We start from the raw sequence: 18,139 nt of genomic DNA on the forward strand, positions 1-18,139 counted from the left end.
GCTCCCAAACAAGGGATTCCCTCCAGAGGTTTCTCTTAACAATATCAAAAGCTTGGAAACAATCTTAACTTCATGAATAGGCAAATGTGTTAAGTAAAATGTAATACATCCCATAAAATAAGACACGTTATAACATTCAGAGCGAACCTATGATGACTATACAGGAAGCAAAAGTACTTGCAATATAAAGTGAAAATGAATTTCAGTTTCTGTATGAAAAACTCTGCAAAATATGCACAAATATGGGTAAAGAATGCAGAGGATATGTAAAAGTGAAACTAAGCCAGTCAGGGAGATTAGTGTGTCGTGTAATTTTTCTTTCTAAAATTTTCTTAATAGTCCAACAATGGGTATATAATTGAGTCTTTGCTAACACTTAATTTTATAAGATTTCCTTACACAGAAATAGTATTATTTTCCAGTATGGTGCTGATTCAGAAAAAAGTCCTTATGTAGTTATCTATCCACCCCACTAGAAACACTGGGTTTTTCCAAACCTTTAAACAAAAAATAATCTACCAAGCATCAAAGAGTTGTTTCTACTTGACATTGCACCAGTGGTGATGTCAATTCATGTGACTGTATCTATTACTCATTTATTCCTCGGAGATAAATATATGGTGATGAATTTTTATTGCAGATATATGATATAATTATGGTACATTTGTAATATATGTTAGCTATTATGTGCCTGGCATTGTATATGAATTATCTAATTTAATCCTCAATCCCATGAGAAAATTGTCATTACCCTCCCTATTTTATGCATAGGAAAACTGAGGCACACCAAACTTATTTCGCTCAACTTCCTGCTGTTAGTAAGTGATGAAGTTAGGATTCAAACTCAGCAGTCTGGTTCTAGAATCTGTGCTGTTAATTTACTATATTCCCTCTGCTAGAAAAGATACAAATTTCTAATAGGAAAGCTGAATACAAATGCAAATCGGCAGACCGATTCATTGAGAAGTCACTTAATCACCTCGTTACAAAGGGGAAGGGAAAGAAAACATGAAGCAACCTGGCCAAACACTTGGACCCACAAGATTTGCTTATTTAATAACAACTCAAATTCAAACCAAAGGATTATACTCCCACTGGGATTTAAAGGATAATTACTGTACAGAGAGTTAGGAAACATGGATTCTATGCCAGTTCTGCTACCAGCTACTTATGTGCTCTTGGGTAAGTAAGCAGTTTCTATATCTGTAAAATGGGACAGTTGAAACAAATACTCAATAATCTGTCTGAATGAATACTACTTCAAGCACAGAGTTCCCAGGGGTCCATCCTGCTATCCTTCAAGGGTGTTAATCATGCTTTCTCTACGGTCTGTCCCTGCCACACTCCCAGATTACCTGAGCTATATTTGGAGGCTTAGACTATAGAGAGGAAAAAGAAAGATAAGGAGAGGAAAGCAGAAGACGAAAGCAACAGTTAGTAAATAGTCTGATAACATTCTTTTTCACTTATCCCAGAGAATTCACTTTCCCAAAGGTAATGATAACCAAGTAGAAATTCTTTCTTCACACACTTGAGTGGGAAAAGAAACCCCATAGTTAATATATTATCCACACTAATAGAACAGATAATGATTATAAAACATAAGCAATCAAATACCATTGGATCTTAGAGTCTTGGGATGTAGTCATACATACCCACCAAACATTCCTTCTTATTCACTAAATATAATTTCATACCTGTCTTCCTTCTCACTTAGCTACTTCCCACTCCAGAAAGGAAGTACATTAATATGGACAAAAGAAGAAAGCATCATTCTCATATCCACAGGCTACTAGGAGAAAGCATTCTAAAGTTCTCCACATTGAAAATACATGGAGCAGAAGCCTCAGAGCACTATGCCCAGTGGCTACCAGGTACCAGCTGAGTGACCTTGACAAGTGCCTGGACCTCTCTGAGTCTCAGTCAGTCATATGTAGACTGGAATGTTATCATGAGACATAATGCTCTGAGCACAGAGTCCGCTAAGACAGCAAACATTTCATAAATGCTAGAAATAATCGTTGCGGGTTTCAAACATTTGTTTCATTGATTGGTTGCTCTAGTTAAAAGTCTCTGCCATGACCAAAATTTGAAGTTTCCAAAAGCCGCGATATAATTCAGGGTGAGGTCATTGGAAAGCCAGCTCTTCGTTGAGGACACAGTCAGCCACTCTTAGCACTGGAGTTTTCAGTTGAGGAGATACAAGAAAATGGGCAGTGGGGGAAGTATCGTAACCAAGGACACTTCATAGATAAAGCACAAAGTGACCCTAAGGAATGAGATATACAGTGCACTTGTAAATAAACAGGTGGCCAGCCTGGAAAGAACTTGGCCTTTGAGATCCTTAGAACTGGGTTTTAATACTTGTTCTGCAACTCACTGGTTAATAATCTGGGGGGAGAAATATTGAATCTCCTCCTCCGATTCCTCTTCTGTAAAACTGGGAATCTAAAACCTCTCTCAACAAGTTGTGCTGAGAGCTAAGTAAGACATGTATGTGACAGCCCAATGCCCAGCACATAGAAAGCAGTCAATCGCTTTTATATTTTTTCCCCAAACTATCTGGAAAATAATTTTCTAATTTTGAGGATGATAGGTTGGTCAGACCCAGAGTAGTTATATGTGATTAAATGGTGTTCCACGGTCAGAGTAAAATTTCACTTCATGAGAACCATCAGAGCGTTCTTATAAATCTTATCATAAAAATATGCTATTTAGTAAGACTAGAAATACAAGACCCAAGAAAATGTTCTCTACCCCTTCAAGGAAGCTCCCCTTAGAAGGCTGTCTCATCTTATTATTTTAAGAGGGACGCAGTCATGCTGTAATAACTAATGACAGTAATTCACAGTCTTGAAAACTGGAACCTGGGACCTCAGTCCAAGAGCAGGAAGGTGCTGTCTCTGACTCTGAGAGGACCCTCTGCCCTCACACCGCTCTGCTCCCTCTATACCCCTGTTCCTACTTCCTCTCCCCCCAATCTGTTTTTCCTTCCCACTTGCCAGCAGCAACAGCTGGTGATATTTAGCCCAGCAGTAGTGGAACCCGGGGCCACGATGCAAAGAATGTGGGATTATTTCTCCCATAGAATAAGCATCAAGTAGTAAAGCACTGGACAGTAATGTTCTGCCACAGAGTGGTGACAGCCTCCTTACCCAGGGACACAAAATGAAATCACTTGAGCTCACATCATAACGGGAGAAGCTTACGCACCTCGATGGGAGGACAGCCTGACGCTGCCCCCTGGATCAGGCAGCTTCGTCTATTTACCTGATTGAGAATTGGGCAACAGATGCCTGACGGGGGTCCACCAGGTGGGAAGACAGAGAAAACCAAACCCTCTGTCGAAGCACTCGGGAAGTTTGGCTTTGTTTTGCTTTCCGTGAAATTCCAGTCTTACGGGGGCAAAACACACGATGAGTAGACCCTCACCACAAATGAAACTTTAAGGCGAGACGGATAATGTGATGAATCTGCAAACCTTTTCTTCCCGATAGTGATTTTGCCCTTTGCCAGAGGCAGAGCATGGGGTAATAACCTTTATCTTATATGAAAATACCAAGCTGCACAGCTCATTTCTTTATCCAAAAGCATAGGCTCAAGTTTCCTTTTCCTTTAAGTTCCATAAAATATGGGTCTTGCTGGTGGGGGGGAGTGGTATATATATATATATATATATATATATATATATATATATATTCCCCCCCAACTTTTAAGTAATAATAGATGATACAGACAATAGGCTGAGAAAAAAAGGATGCTAAGACCTTCCTCTTAGCTTATGGATGAAAACATCTAGAGTCAGAGACTTCATAATTAGAAAGGACACTACATCAACATGAATGTAAAATGGATATTTTGAAATGTTCTACAATAAAATTCAGGCTGTGGTTCATCCTTATTCTTTTCCCTTCCCTCCCATTTTTCTGAATTAGTAAAGTTATATGATATTAATATAGAGTATATAGTACATGGATACACAGCCACAGAAAATTTGCCCAAGAGGAGCCCACATGGTTTAGGGGAAATAGCACAGGCTTCGAAATGACAGACACTTGTGTTTTCATTCCAGCCCTGTCCCTTAGAGTGGTTTTTAACTGTACTCGCAAACTCTTGTCTTTGAAATACCATTTACAGTGTTTGTTTGCTTAGCATGTCCTCTTTTCATAGAGAGCATGCAGGAAAAAATAAACAGAGGTCTTGTCCCTATCAGCAACATGTCCCAAATTAGTGAGGTTCAGATTACAAAGTTCCACTCCAATGCACAGAGGAGGCCTGTCCGCCCTGAGCTTCTTGAGGCAGAGAGAGAATGTATGCTTCCTTTTCCATTAAGAAAAACGACAAATAAAGAAAAAAATTCTGTTCGGATCAAGACTTCGGAAAGAAAATCTGTTGGCCCACAACGATGTGCTTAGAAAAGGCCAGACTCTATCTTGAAAGGGAAAAAGAAAGGAGAAAAAAGCCAAAGGCCACACCAGCATGTACTTCCCAGGAGAACGATATTTCCTAAAGATAAACTGCTCCCTAAACAAGATTGTGTAGCAGTAGAGGATGAAGAATCCGAACAGGTACATGATCTTCAAGGTGGAAAGAGTTCGGAATACTAGCCCGGTCCATATATATGCTCTCATCCTAACATTTAGAGTATCAGAGTTACGATGGCAGATGCCTCAGCCTGAAGACCAGTGCCTAGCACATAGAAGGCATTCAGTAATATTTGTTGAAAAAAATGAGTGAATCTCCTGTACCCACAAGGCTGTACATCCGTGGAACCCAACAGACCCAAAAGTCCCTAGAAACCTGAAACACTTGGGTACAGGGGCGCATTTTGATAAATGTTTTCCAGCTCTTCCTGAAACCATTAAATTCCCTAGAAGATGGTATTGACATCATTAACATTTGTCTCATACGTCTATGATCCAGGTAAATATCAGGACCATGAGTCTGCTGGTTTCAAAAGACTTAGGTCCTTATACTTCTGGACTGAAATCTCAAAATTCAAGAAAAAAGGTAGCGATACTCAAAATGATTGATTAAATATATTATCTTACTTTATATTTGTATGCTATACAATAGATACTGTTATCATTAGATAATAATACACACACATAATCAACATATCAACCTGGCAAGACCTATTTTTTTGCACTAAGGCTCTGAAATTAATCATGCATGTGACCCTGGATGAGCAATAAACCTCTCTAGGCCCCAATTCTGTAACTGCATAATGAGAAGACCGGACGAGATGGATGGTTCCCAAAGTTTGCTGCACGTTAGAACCACCTGGGAGCTTTTAAAAGTCTTGATGTTCCAGCTGGACCCCAGACCAGTTTAATGAGAATCTCTGGAAGTGGGAACTGAGCATCCCAGGTTTTAAATTGCCCCAGGTGATTCCAAGGAACAGCCTTCAGTGAAGACTCTTGGACTAGGTGACCTCTAAGGCCCCTTTCTATTCTAAAACCTGAGGTACTTGAGTTCAGAAGAGGTGACATGACCTCTCCTGGGATTAGAATTTCTGCCCCTTGTGTGTCATGTACCTTTTTTTTTTTTTTTTTTTTTTTTGCGGTACGCGGGCCTCTCACTGTTGTGGCCTCTCCCGTTGTGGGGCACAGGCTCCAGACACGCAGGCTCATCGGCCATGGCTCACGGGCCCAGCCGCTCCGCGGCATGTGGGATCTTCCCGGACCGGGGCACGAACCCGTGTCCCCTGCATCGGCAGGCGGACTCTCAACCACTGCGCCACCAGGGAAGCCCTCGTGTACCTTTATCTACCTACTGGAATTAAATTGCCTAGGGACGGGACTTCCCTAGTGGTCCAGTGGTTAAGACTTCACCTCCGATGCAGGGGGTGTAGGTTCAATCCCTGGTTGGGGAGCTAAGGTCCCACATGCCTTGTGGCCAAAAAACCAAAACATAAAACAGAAACAACACTGTGACAAATTCAATAAAGACTTTAAAAGTGGTCCACATAAAAAAAAAATCTTTAAAAAAATCTTTTAAAAAACAGTTGCCTAGGGACTACAAAGCAACACATTTCTATGCCCTCCCCAGCAATGCTGAGCCAGGGAGAGTCTGGCTGCTGCTAACACTGGAATGAAGGAAGCAGGGGCAGCTCCTGGTCAGGGGCGCACGCCAGCTCCTGAGAGCACAGGCACCGCAAGGCTGCGTGGTAGAGAGCGTTTCTGCTCCTGTGATTTTGCCAAATCTCCCTTCCTCTACCCTGCTTTTTCTCATCTAAAAGCATTATCTACCACTGCTAGGAGGAGTTTCTTGAACTTGTCCTTGAGAAGCCAGATGGTTAACTTAACTGATCTGAATGGTTGAGGACAAGTGGTTCCTACTTAACATGCGCCCTAATGCTGTGCTCAGAACAAGGGCTCATTCCCCTCCCGCCCCCCCCCAGTCTTATGGAAGAGGTTCTGAAAGGCCATGGGGGGGTAGGGGAGCAGAGCCCAGGGACCTGATTTACTGAGAGCGATCTACGTTCCAGACACTCTATTTACATTGTCTGAGTTCATCCTTAATGTTGGAATTATCCCTGTTGTACAATGAAGAGAAATGGGCTCAGAGGGGTAACCTGAGTTGCCTAAGGACACCTCTAGCTGGTCAGCAGAAAAGCCTCGATTGGAGCTCAGGTGTAAGTGAGCTAAACGCCACTCTGCTGAACACACAGTGAACAGGGAACAGCTTTTCACTTTCAATTAGGAAGCAGAATAGTACATCCAAAAGCTTAGAGAGGGTGTAGGCAAATAAGAACCAATTCAGGGGAGGGTTCAAGACTCGCTTAAAGACATGAGAGGGTCTTTCAATGAATTTCCTCCTTTTCCCTCCACCTTCCATCTCATCACAACTCAAAGCTTCCAGAACTTTTCAAGATGAAGCACACTGCCCCTCCTTCCACCTCCCCTTTTATAGTCAGACTACAATCCTTATTCCAAAAATAAATCAGCCTGATGAGAGGCCAGAAAAAGCAAAGCTTAATTGTTTTATACTTTCCATTATTTAGTTATGGGACATTCGTTGGACAGATTTATCATCACGTTTTTACAAACTCCCCTACAAATAAGTAATTCTAGGATATGCCCAAATTACTCTGGCCTCCTGACCCAACACGTCTTTGTAATTATTTGGCAGTCCAACTGTATGCTACTTAAATTAGGTAACAGCCACCAAGTTATTTTTAAGCCCTAGCAACACACACACACACACACACACACTCACTGCTATACCTAGCTTGTTATCTGCACTCCTTTGGAAGAGGAGTTAAAATTGCACTTTCACTGATACCATCATTTCTGTTCGACCAACAGTAATAATATTAAGCTACACGTACTGAGTGTTCACCCTGTATGAGGAACTGTTCTAGACACTTTGTACCCATTAATTCATTTAATATCTAAACTACCACCATGAGACAGCTACTGTTATAGCCTTTTTGGTAAATGAGGAAAGCAAGGAAGTAAGCGAAGTAGCCATCAGTAAAGGGCACAGAGCTAGTAAGGGGCGAGCCAAGACTAGAGCCCAGACAGGCTGGATCCCCAGTCCTGCCTGGATCTCTCCACTATTTGCTATAAGGCTAATATTCAGCATGTTTGGATATTCAACAGAAGTTCAGAATAACACATTTGTGGGTATATATTATGCCCTTATGTCACCTGTTTAAAAAAAAGAAAAAATCCTCCTAACATCCCTGACAGGCAAGAGGAAGACTTTTGTTCCCCTCACAAAACAAAGCAGGAAAGAGAAAGAGTATTTCCCCAGGGTCTCTGATTTCTGCACATAGACCTTCACTTTGTCATCAGACTCAGCACTGCCTACAAGTGTTTACTTAGAGCCCTTTTTGACTATGGGAAAATGCGCCACCTATGTCGCTCATCTCAGGAGGTGCGAAGGAGTTTTCTAGCGTAAGAAACGAATTCTCTCTGTCATGGAATTGTCCCTACGCATCAGCCTCCTGAATTGATGCTCACTCTTCCCCCTCCCTCCCCCCAATAAATGTCTCTGATACAGAGGCAGGCCTGTTGGAGGATGAAGCAATCAGTCACTCTTTGTTTTGTGACAGCACAGAGCAAGTACAGGCAAGGGCCCTGACAGACCCTCGTGTTAGGGGAGCACTATAGACCCCCAATGAGGTGCCTGGAAACCTCCCACTCTGAGGCGGGGGGGATGCTTCTCCATAGACCTGATAGCCAGTTAGTCAGAGTGGAATTTCAAGCTGGAAAATCTCTCAACAATGGGCACATGACACCAGTGTTTAGGAGTGAAAATGTTGTCCATACTATACTATACAATATTCCCAGCCTTCTTAATTTGAAAATATTAAGTTTAAACATGAAACATATTGAAATACATTCAAATATTGTCTATACTCTAAAATCTTTCAACAACCAAGAAAAGAAGAGATAGCAAATAGGGAAAGTGTTAATAATTGTTTAATCTGGGTACTAGGTAGATGGGTGCCCATGATACTCTTTTCTATGTTTCTCTATATTTGAAATATTTCATAATAAAAATGTTAAAGGCATAGACTGTCTTTAAAGAGGAAGTGATAGTAGACTAACCTTTCCTACATAGGTAAGTGACAAATTATTTCCCTGAACACAGCCTTGCTAAAAAGAAAGGGAGCCTTATAAACATCAAGGCAAAGATGGTAGCTCTCATTCTGAAAAACCCAGAACTGTCTAGTCTCCTTATTGAGTTGGGTGAGAAATCACATTAAACCTCAACTTTGTGTAAAACAACTTGCAATTCTTTCAAAGACTTTGCAGGTCTCTAAATATTTATTCATTTGGATCATTTTTTGCCAGGTTGAATAGAAGCACAGGTCTGATGCCATTTATTCTTCAGAAGATGAGAATAAAACACAGATTCAGACATAGGTCACAACGGGGACGGGACTGTAAATTAGAAGAGTAACTTAATCCCAGGGGCTTCTGCGCCTCTGATCAGTTTCTTCCCAACCTGACACAGCATTACTAAAATGGTATCTGAGCAGCCGCTCTACTTGACAGGCAGCACCAAAAATGGAGAACATGGCATTGAAAGAGGGGGACATAAAACTTGGACAGGGAGGGTAGCAACCGGTGTTTACAAACATAAACCAGAGAATCAGATGGGTCAGCCATAAATTACCCGAGATTATACTGAAATCTCTGAAAATAAGCTAATGAAGCCTTAGAAGTTTCGACCTTAGATTCTAACTACCCCCACCCCATTATCTACCCTACAAAAGTCACTCATTCCAAAATGGTACCACCACCACTCTCGCTAAAATAAAATCTTACATCACTAATGGAGGGGGTTGCTAAAATAAAGCTCAGCAGAGAAGCCAGACCAGAATGGTCTGCTTGACCCACTCAAGAACCTAGGAGAAGTTGCTGGCTATGCCTTCTGAGAGATGCCCACCCCACTTTTCACCTCAGCGGTGCTATGGTATTAACCTTTGGTTTACCCAGATGAAAGGGTAGCTAGGGGCATTCGAATACCAATCTCTTTCCCTGCCTTCCCATCGTGGTCCCAATTTTAGTCCATTCCCCCAAAAGAGACCCAAGTAATAATGACAAAAATAATAAAGTAGATTACTGACCCTTTTGCTCCTGAACTACATATATTCAACCAAATTCCCAGATATTTGAAGAAAGAGCCCCCCAAACTACAAATAATCCAACCTCTACCACCAGTGCGTCTTCCAGGTCAACCGCCGCTGTGTCTCACCAACCCGAAAATGATGAGCCCTCACAGCGGCCTCCCAGGCACCCAGTGGTGAGGTCAGCAGCATGTCCGGCCCCGCCCCATTGAGGCAATCTTCCTCACTGACACTGAGGAACAAGCGCAGGCTGCCCAGGCTCTCAGCTGCATCCACCGGAAAGGGGGAAAGGAGCCCCACTTTGATCAGTAACACCTAGGAGATTCATTGCCCAGCGATTGACAAGCCACACTCATACACAACAATGCCCACTGCAAAGTAGAGGGTAGAATCTCCACCTCTTCCTAATCACCCTATGTTCATGTCCAGGGTCATCTTCATGTGGATTATTTGATGCCTGTCCTCAGATCATACAGACACAAAAGGTCTGCTTTCCCTCAATGACATCTACTCTACATGAGTAACAGACCACCCTCAAGATCATTGCATTGGTTCTCCCCTTCTTGGCTCCCCAAGACAAACTATTACAAATGGGAAGACTGTATTTTCTCATCCAAAAAAGATGAGAGAAGCCAAGATCATGGGAACAGAAGGCTAGCTGGGTAAACCTACTGGGAATCACTCAAAGTCAGCCAAACAAGAATACAAAACAATAAAATACAGGGGTACACAGAGGAAATCTGAGCATATCTGTAACCCCAAGAAAACCCATCAGCAACAAAAAACATACCTGGGAGCTGCTGGGAACTCTCTGGATGCAACTTCCATGACGTTCTCCTTCTCCTGAGGGCCCACCAGCTCAAGGAAAGCCATACTTTTGTGCTAGCTGAGCCCAACAAGAGCAGGTTTGAGGGCAGTAAGGGTGGGCAGAGGGGATGATGTCAAAGACATTCAGAACTGTATTTCTAAGAACACTGCTTAACAAAAAGCAGAATGCACCATTGGGAAGACAAGAAGAAGAATGGCAGAGCTGGCCCACAAAGGCAAAACTCCTAACTTGCTCAGCCCAATGGTCTGTTGCAATTTAAATATGCAAGGTGTTCAAAGGAACCCAGCAACGTCTTTGGTCTACACACCGCACGAGACTGGCTGGTGATGTGGCCCAGACTGTATGCCTTGACTCAACACACTTGGGAAGAGAAGAAATAAGATGCCTGTCTCTCACTACCACCACTACCCCCTGACAGAAGACACCAAAGATGAAGCGTGGTGTGCAGTGCCCCAAAGAATGGCATTTGAGAGCAAAGAGGCACACCTGGGCTGGATACGAGACACGGGCTCCACTACTAGGTTAGGCAATGCTGTGTGGAAGGAGCCCAGAGACCAGGGAGCAATTAATTCCTGCTGCCAGGGCTCAGCAACACTGACCTACCAGTTATTCTGTGCTCAGTGGGGCAAGTGACCCACCACCCCATCTTAGGAAGAGCCATGATGCCAACGGTTGTCAGGTGATGCCAGAAGGAACTAGGGGGGGGCTGGGGAGTATTTCATAAAAATGACTCTGTCCCTTGAAGCTTTGGCAGAGGAACGGATGTTTGGGGTGAACTTATACTTTGTGAGGGACCTTAGAATACAGCTCTCTGCCCTTCCTGAAGGTTACTTTCAGAGAGGTGAGAAAGAGGAAGAATTTCCCACCAAAAACTGGTACCTGGAGGTTTACTTGTAGTTCACCCCAGTTGCGGTTTCCTCTGTTCCATCAACTTTGATTAAGTCTGAGAGACAAGAACTTTCCAGCTAGTTTGACTGGACTAGAAGTACCAGACCAGGCATGACTGGAGATGCCATCTGGTGTCATAAAGCCCCTTTATAGAAAGATGAGAAAACGGTCTCCAAGAGGGGAAATGACTTGCACAATGCAAATGAGAAGGTGAATGAAGACTAGAGCCCAAATCTGGCTTTCAGTTCAAGGCTGCTGGGTTTCTCTCCCAACCCCAAAATAATTGAGAGGGCACGGAAGGGAAGACAAGAAGAAGAAAGGCAATTCTGTTTGTTTTTTTTTTGCAGGAGGATGCTGTTACTTCTAAGAGAAAACCCAGAGTGACCCCAGGCTTACCAGGACTGTGCTCGGGGAGGGGGTGGGGGCATTACCTTTCAACACCAGAGGTTCTTTGCCTTCTCTCTTCAGGGACTCGAGAACTACGTGCAGTGGCTGGGAGGGCATCACTCGGCTCGGCTCATTGGTATTCTCATCATAAACTATAATTTCTTTGGAAAAGATCCTCTTGAAAGAGTCTTTGCCTTCCCTACAGGAAATCAAGTCTAAGACAGTGATCTTGCCCTGCTGTAGTCTCCGCCGGCTGATCTTATCGGCACAGTTAATGTGGACAGCTCCTTGGATGTGACTCTTGTTGTACTCCATGAAGGGCCGGCAGTCAATGATGACAGGGCCCTGGCTCGGCAGGTGACTCTTGCTGCATTTGGTCATCTTCTTTGCCAAGTCATTGGGGTAGATTATTTTGATGCTGGCTAGCTGCTTGGGGGTCCCTGACACAGGGATGCCCACCCCACCTGATGGACTTAGAGAGCCTGCGTTCTCACTGTTGTTGACCATCTGGTTGGCCGGGCAGGTGGTAGAGCTTCCAATGGTGGTGGTGGTGGTGCCGGCGGCAACGGCTTGGGTTGGGGCCTGATTGTCCTTGTCGTAGGTTGCCACAGTGCAGCAGCTGGCACTGCTGCATCCACAATTCAGGGAGCGGGCAGAGCCGCTGGATGAGGGCATATACGTCAGATTCGCAGCCTTTAGGGACACAACGGTGGTGGCGATGACAGGAGGGTGGCTGGTACTGCCAGGGGTGGCAGAGCCAAGGTAGCTAGAGTCTAAACAAAGGTTGAGATCCTGAGGTCGTACAGGCCTAGACAGTGCCACCACTACCCTGTCGTCTAAAGGAGACGGAGGCATGAGGAGGCTGAAAACTGGCAATTCAAGGAGAACTCAAGACAGTCTGTAAAGAAGGGGAGGGGGGAAAGAAAGAATAAAGTCATGTGACACAAAAGGCAGTCGAATCCAATCCCTAGGAAGGGGCTTTGCATCCCTCTGAGCGAAGTTGTCCTAAGTGCCCTTTACCCTGTCACTCTCAAAGCCTGAAGCTCATTGCTATGGATTCAAAGAGGATGCAAACCTGAGAACCCCCCAGTTCTTGCTAAGTCTAAGGTTAGATGTAAAGTCTATGCAAATGTTGATGAACAACCTTCCACCGACCCACATCAAAGTTCAGCCTGAGAAAAGGTAAAAGCACAAAGAATTAGAAAAGCTGAAGACAGAAGGGAAGGCTCTTAAGAGGCATCTCTTCTGGGCCTCATCTCCTGGGCAGAAGTATAATGCAACCATCTGAGAAAGACCCATGCGTCCACCCGTGCATACTTTCCATGTAATTCCTTCACCCACTGCAAAGGTAAAGGAATGATCAAGAGTGCTGGCATGGCTCACGGGAATATATGGCAGCTAAATATACATCAGGGGCGGATGTCAACTTTCTGCACATCAAAATGAAAGCATCCCCCTAAGTGAATCTCTTTAACTGCCAGCTATTCTTACTTTCCATTCTACTGAGTCCTTTGAAAAGCACAACAAAGTCATATTAAAACCTCCCATGTTTCCAATTAGCCTCTTATAAATTAATCTGCATTTCCTCTTTCATTACAAACTAGTCTCCTAGAATGAAGCCTCAAGCCAAGGAGCCAGGTCTGGAAACCCCAACTCTGGCAGATCCATCCCTTGGATTGCTCCCTTGCTGCCTTTAAGGAAAGGACCACTTCAACTCTCCTCCCTCCTTCTTTCCCCACAGGCACATCCTAGAGATCTTCTCAATGGGAGGCAGCCGCTATGCATAATCTTTCAATCCCACACAGATATCCCCCCTCTTCAAGAGGATGGATTCATTAAGAAGACTTCCCAATGAGCCCGTCCTTGTGGGAAGTAAAGAGCTGCTCAGGGGTCTACCTCCTGTCTCATGAGAGGGCACGTGCAAAGGGACAGTTCCTTCCTCCCTGTAGGCACAGGGGCACTCCACACCCGGGCCCTGATGGCTCCTCTCCTATTAGACATACACACAGAAAAGAACCCAAACCCGATGCAAGAGTAGCTCATCTAAACGAACTTTAAGAGATGTCTGGAAAAATGTCATCGAACATCCCTCTACACAGGACTGTCACCACTCTCTGACACAGAGCCAAAATGTCACAGGCAGAATCCACACATTCACACACACAGGGGCACGCACATATCACATCCACAGATCGCCACCGACTCAGCTTTCTCTCACCACCTTTGGATGGGCAAGAAGGACCCAACCCCTTTTCTCCCCCCCCTTCCTCTTTTCTTCCCTCCCTTCTTTCCTCCCTTGCCCTCCCTCCCTCCCTCCTTCCCTCCCTCCCTTGCGTAGTATTTTTTGAAGAGCAAGTACTATTCCAGAAGCTATAACTGTTTCCCAGCTGGACCAAGCAGTGAAAGTCTTTGCTATTGTGTTACCTGGTAGGGTACCTCCCAGGATCAACAGTCCACTTCCCTTGAAAGGGACGCATGAGCGTGTTCACGGAGACACAAGCTGGGACCCCCACCTCCACACGGAGTGCGCGGCGCACACACACTCTCTCTCACACACACGCGCGGAGTGTATAAAGAGATCTGCACCCCTGCAGCAGAGGGTCGGGCGTAAATATATATTGCCCGTGAAACCATCCAGACTAGCCTAGGAAACCTCCCAGAGAAATACTGAGCTATCCCCTCTCCCTCGCTAGTCGTCCTTCCACCTCTAGTCAGAGGCTGGAAAGAAAATGAAGTGGTCAGAGAATGCTCCTTCCCCACTCCTGGGGCACTTAACATCCCCCTTCGCAACACAGCGCACTAACAAGTCCCTGGCATTTAAAACTGCCGCAAAGCGTCCCAACAAACCTCATTTTTTCCTCGCCCCCAATCCAAGTAGACTGCAGAGAGAGTAAACGCACAGGGCAGCGTGAGGCAACAGCCGGAACCCTTTAACCTCACCTGCTGCGGCTCTTCCGTGACCATCGCAACACACACACACACACACACACACACGCGCACATACACTCACACCGCCTTACACTCCCGGGCTCTCGGGAGTAGCCACGGTGACTTCCACTTACTTCATAAATAAGTGTAACCCTCCACTATCTGGCGCTCCGCTTCGGCTGTGGATTCGCACATTCAGCCCTCATTCACTTGGCTTCATTGATCTCCAGCAGCAACATAGTTACTTTCTCTTTTGCTACACTGTAAATGTAAGGTTCTGAGGGGGCGGGCCGGCTGCCGACCGACGGCGCGTTGGACCAATAGAAATCCAGAGAAAGCTAACCGCTACCTCGCAGCAGCCCGCGGCCAATGTGTGGCTGGAGAGGGCGGAGCCAGGGCGTGGCCTTGCCTCCTTAAGGAGGGTTTATCCGACGCCGCTTTGGGTCCACAGTGTTATAACACGGGCGGTGATGTCATTGGCAACCAATCAAAAACTTAAAAGGGCCAACTGGGGCCCGCGCGGAGCAGCTGCTCTCTATTTACATGTAAACCGAACCGGCAGGACGCAGTTAACCCTTTCCGGAGCTGGATTGTCAATGGGCTGGACTCGCCGCTCCAGCTAAAACTGGCTCTGCCCACTTGGCGGGATCCTCCTAAGTCCCCTCACCCCCGGACAGACCACGCTATTTCTTTTCCCTTCTTACTCTGGACGGATGATCAAACGTGTTGGAGTAACTTTCTACAGGCAAGTGGCAACGAGAATGATCACTCTCCCCAGCGGGAAAAACAGGTTCTCCGAGTCGCCCGACGTGACTTGATAAACCCAAGATTCACAGACGTCGCCGAGCCACCCGCGCGGGGGGATGCATGTGAGCACGCCGCCAGGGGCGTCGCTTCTTCTCCAGTCCGCGGCTTGGGGCCACGCGCTGGGGACCTGGGCTCTGGGGCGTCTGGTGAGCCGACCGTCTGCCCAGGGGCAGTGAGGCCCTCCAGCCTCGCCGCGGCCCGATTCCTCCGGGCCACCCCCTCGGCCCCGCGCCGCCAGGAAACGTCGGCTGCCCGCCCGCAGATGTCGCTGCCCCTCCGGCTGCCCTACTGCTACCCAGCGCGGAGGTGGCGCGGCGCCCTCTGGCTCTCCTATATCTGCGCCCCTGTCACGCCCCCGCTTTCCCCGCCTGCCTACCGGGGCTTCACCCGTAGCACGAAGGCAGCGCTGCGGAGGGCTGCTTGGAGGCGGCGGCCTGGACCCGGGCCAGAAGCTACAGGGGGCGCGCCCCGAGGGGCGGCACAGGCGCCACCCCCTAGGCCGGGCGTCCCGGGGCCTGGAGTGCGTCTGCCTCGCCACCCAGGCCTGGCCCTCTGCCCGCCCGCGCCCCCTCTCCCACCCCGCCCGCAGGGTCCTCGCGCCCCGCTCCTCAGAGCCGCGCGCGACCGACCCGCAGCCCGACTTCCCCGCGCGCCTCGGCAGTTACCGGCCACGGCGTAGGGCCCCAGCGAGCCGAGGACCGCCTGCCCGGAGCTTCTGGAACAGCAGCGGCTGGCGGAAAGGAGCCGGAGCTGAGTAAATAACCGACTGAGTGTGGCCGGCGGAGCGTCGTCGTGAAGGGGGCGCTCCCCTCTTGGTTCTCGCGACTTTCGCCGGAGTGGTCGCCGGCTGAGGCGCGCGGCAGAAGAGGGGATTGGATTGGGGGGAGAGGGGGTGGGAGGATGGCGAGCCTGCCTGTGCATCATCAGGAAAATATCAGGGAAACTGCGGGAAAGTCTTGAGGTACGAAAAGAAGTGGAGATGAGGAGATGAACTGCAGAGAGTTTGCATCAAGGAACCCTAAAGAAATAGAGTTTTTTCCTTTTCCCCCCTCTCCTGTCTCAGAGAGCGCTAGAGAATATTTGACTATGATTTCTTCTTACCAGATTGAAGGTGTTTGGAGACATACTTCAGGATCCAAGCCTAATAAGCAAGCTAAGTGGCAGCGACATATTCATGTCATTGGCTTTAAGTGCAGATCTGAAATCTGACGATGCCAAACCTTGGCCGGCTGACCAGCTATGCTCAATGAGCTGAGAGATCCCTTTGAGTACCTCTGGGGAAATATATATTCTCATATTCCCATATATGCATAGACATACAGTCCGGGTTTCACGACAGTGTTTCAGACTGAAGTAAATGCACGCAGTCATCTTAAACAGGAAAGCATTTTTGTTGCCCCACGCCCCACAACTCACACACCAACACACATAGACAGTACCCCTTAATGATAACTAATGAGTGGTTAGGGTACACCATTTGATCCTTACACCTTTGGGGATCAGCAGGTCCTGGCCAAGAAAGGTGGGTTCTGGATAATTTCCACAGAAATCAGAAAAGAACTTCCCAGAGACTCTAACCCTGGATCTATTTGGAACTTTAATAGCTTGCCTTTTCCTATCCATAGATAAGTATTGAAAAAAATATTCACTAACTCAAGGTTGGAGAGTTCTGGTTATAAGTCCTGATTCTGACTCACTTCTCTTATATCTGTTCATCCAGAGTCACTGTATTTATTTATCTGTAAAATAGCAAGACCCCAGCTTAGAAGAAAAAGGAAAAAGTTCTGGTGCAAGCACTCAGGGGGGAAAAAAAGGATCGTCTGCAGGTAAAGGACATTCAGTAAAAAAAAAAGAAAAAAGCATTGTGTTTGCTTTAGCAAATAGGGTCCCTCTATTTAAAAGTACTTATGATCTGTAAGTTATGAATTCAATGCTAATATCTCAGTATCTATCAGTATCTAAGTCCAAACAAAGTAGGAATTTATACAATTGCAGAATAGTTCTTAAAAGTCTTTCTACAAGGCCCAGAAGGGGAAAGTAACTTTAAAAAGAAATGTAATTCATTGAATGAGATGATTATTTTATTAGAGTTTCAAACTGGCGGATTATTATAATTTAGTTGGCTAAGAATCTAGCCATCCAGGATGAAAAATTGGGAAAGATGGCAAAATTCCTCATCATTTATCAAGCCTGAAACATGAAATAAACATATACAAAGATGTAATTATTTTTTAAGTTAAGCATCTCTAAGTGTATAGTTCATACTCAAATTGCAGTGGTAGGAAAAAAAACAGATTACAGATGGATTTTTTTTAGTCACTACTCTTCTAAGCTTCTTTTCTACAAAAAGAGGTGATTTTGTTCCATGTTTTGAGTCATAAATGTGGAAATAGTATCTGAAGTACTACCCTTAGATTTAAATTTGTAATACCAACCAGCCAATGTCTATAAACCTGATCTGTGTACAAATAACTGGCAAAGCCTTAGTGTTCAGTTTTAGTCCCAAAGAAACAGTGAAGCATCTTCTCTGCATTTGAGTGTTCTAACATGATTGTACTGAGCCATTTCTTTGTTCCTACAAACAAACATCATGAGAAAAATATTTATTGTTATTTTCAGGGCAAAACACCATGTGTTAAAGCAAAAAGATGAAGCTAACTTAAGCCAGCATATAAGACATAATATGGATAATGTCGAACAAATGTATTAATTAA

At 45.5% G+C, this 18,139-nt stretch overlaps 1 protein-coding gene across 3 annotated transcripts in view; it reads right to left on the reverse strand.

The window, feature by feature from the left end:
• Window positions 1-16,170, reverse strand: part of DUSP10 (dual specificity phosphatase 10) — a 40,687-nt gene extending 24,517 nt beyond the window's left edge. The window contains exons 1-2 of one of the 3 annotated variants that reach the window (XM_029230496.1): window positions 14,753-14,861; window positions 11,735-12,588 (exon numbers count right to left, since the gene is read on the reverse strand). In XM_029230496.1, coding sequence (XP_029086329.1) covers window positions 11,735-12,545 — 811 coding nt within the window. In that variant the 5' untranslated portion in view covers window positions 12,546-12,588; window positions 14,753-14,861. Of the gene's footprint in view, window positions 1-11,734; window positions 12,589-14,114; window positions 14,191-14,752; window positions 14,862-16,090 lie in introns of those variants that run through there. The other 2 variants (XM_029230497.1, XM_029230498.1) reach the window with 2 other exon arrangements.
• Window positions 16,171-18,139: the final 1,969 nt, after the last annotated feature.

Source organism: Monodon monoceros, unplaced genomic scaffold (assembly GCF_005190385.1).
Source record: "Monodon monoceros isolate NGI ecotype Baffin Bay Population unplaced genomic scaffold, NGI_Narwhal_1 Super_Scaffold_18, whole genome shotgun sequence".
Taxonomy (NCBI): domain Eukaryota; kingdom Metazoa; phylum Chordata; class Mammalia; order Artiodactyla; family Monodontidae; genus Monodon; species Monodon monoceros.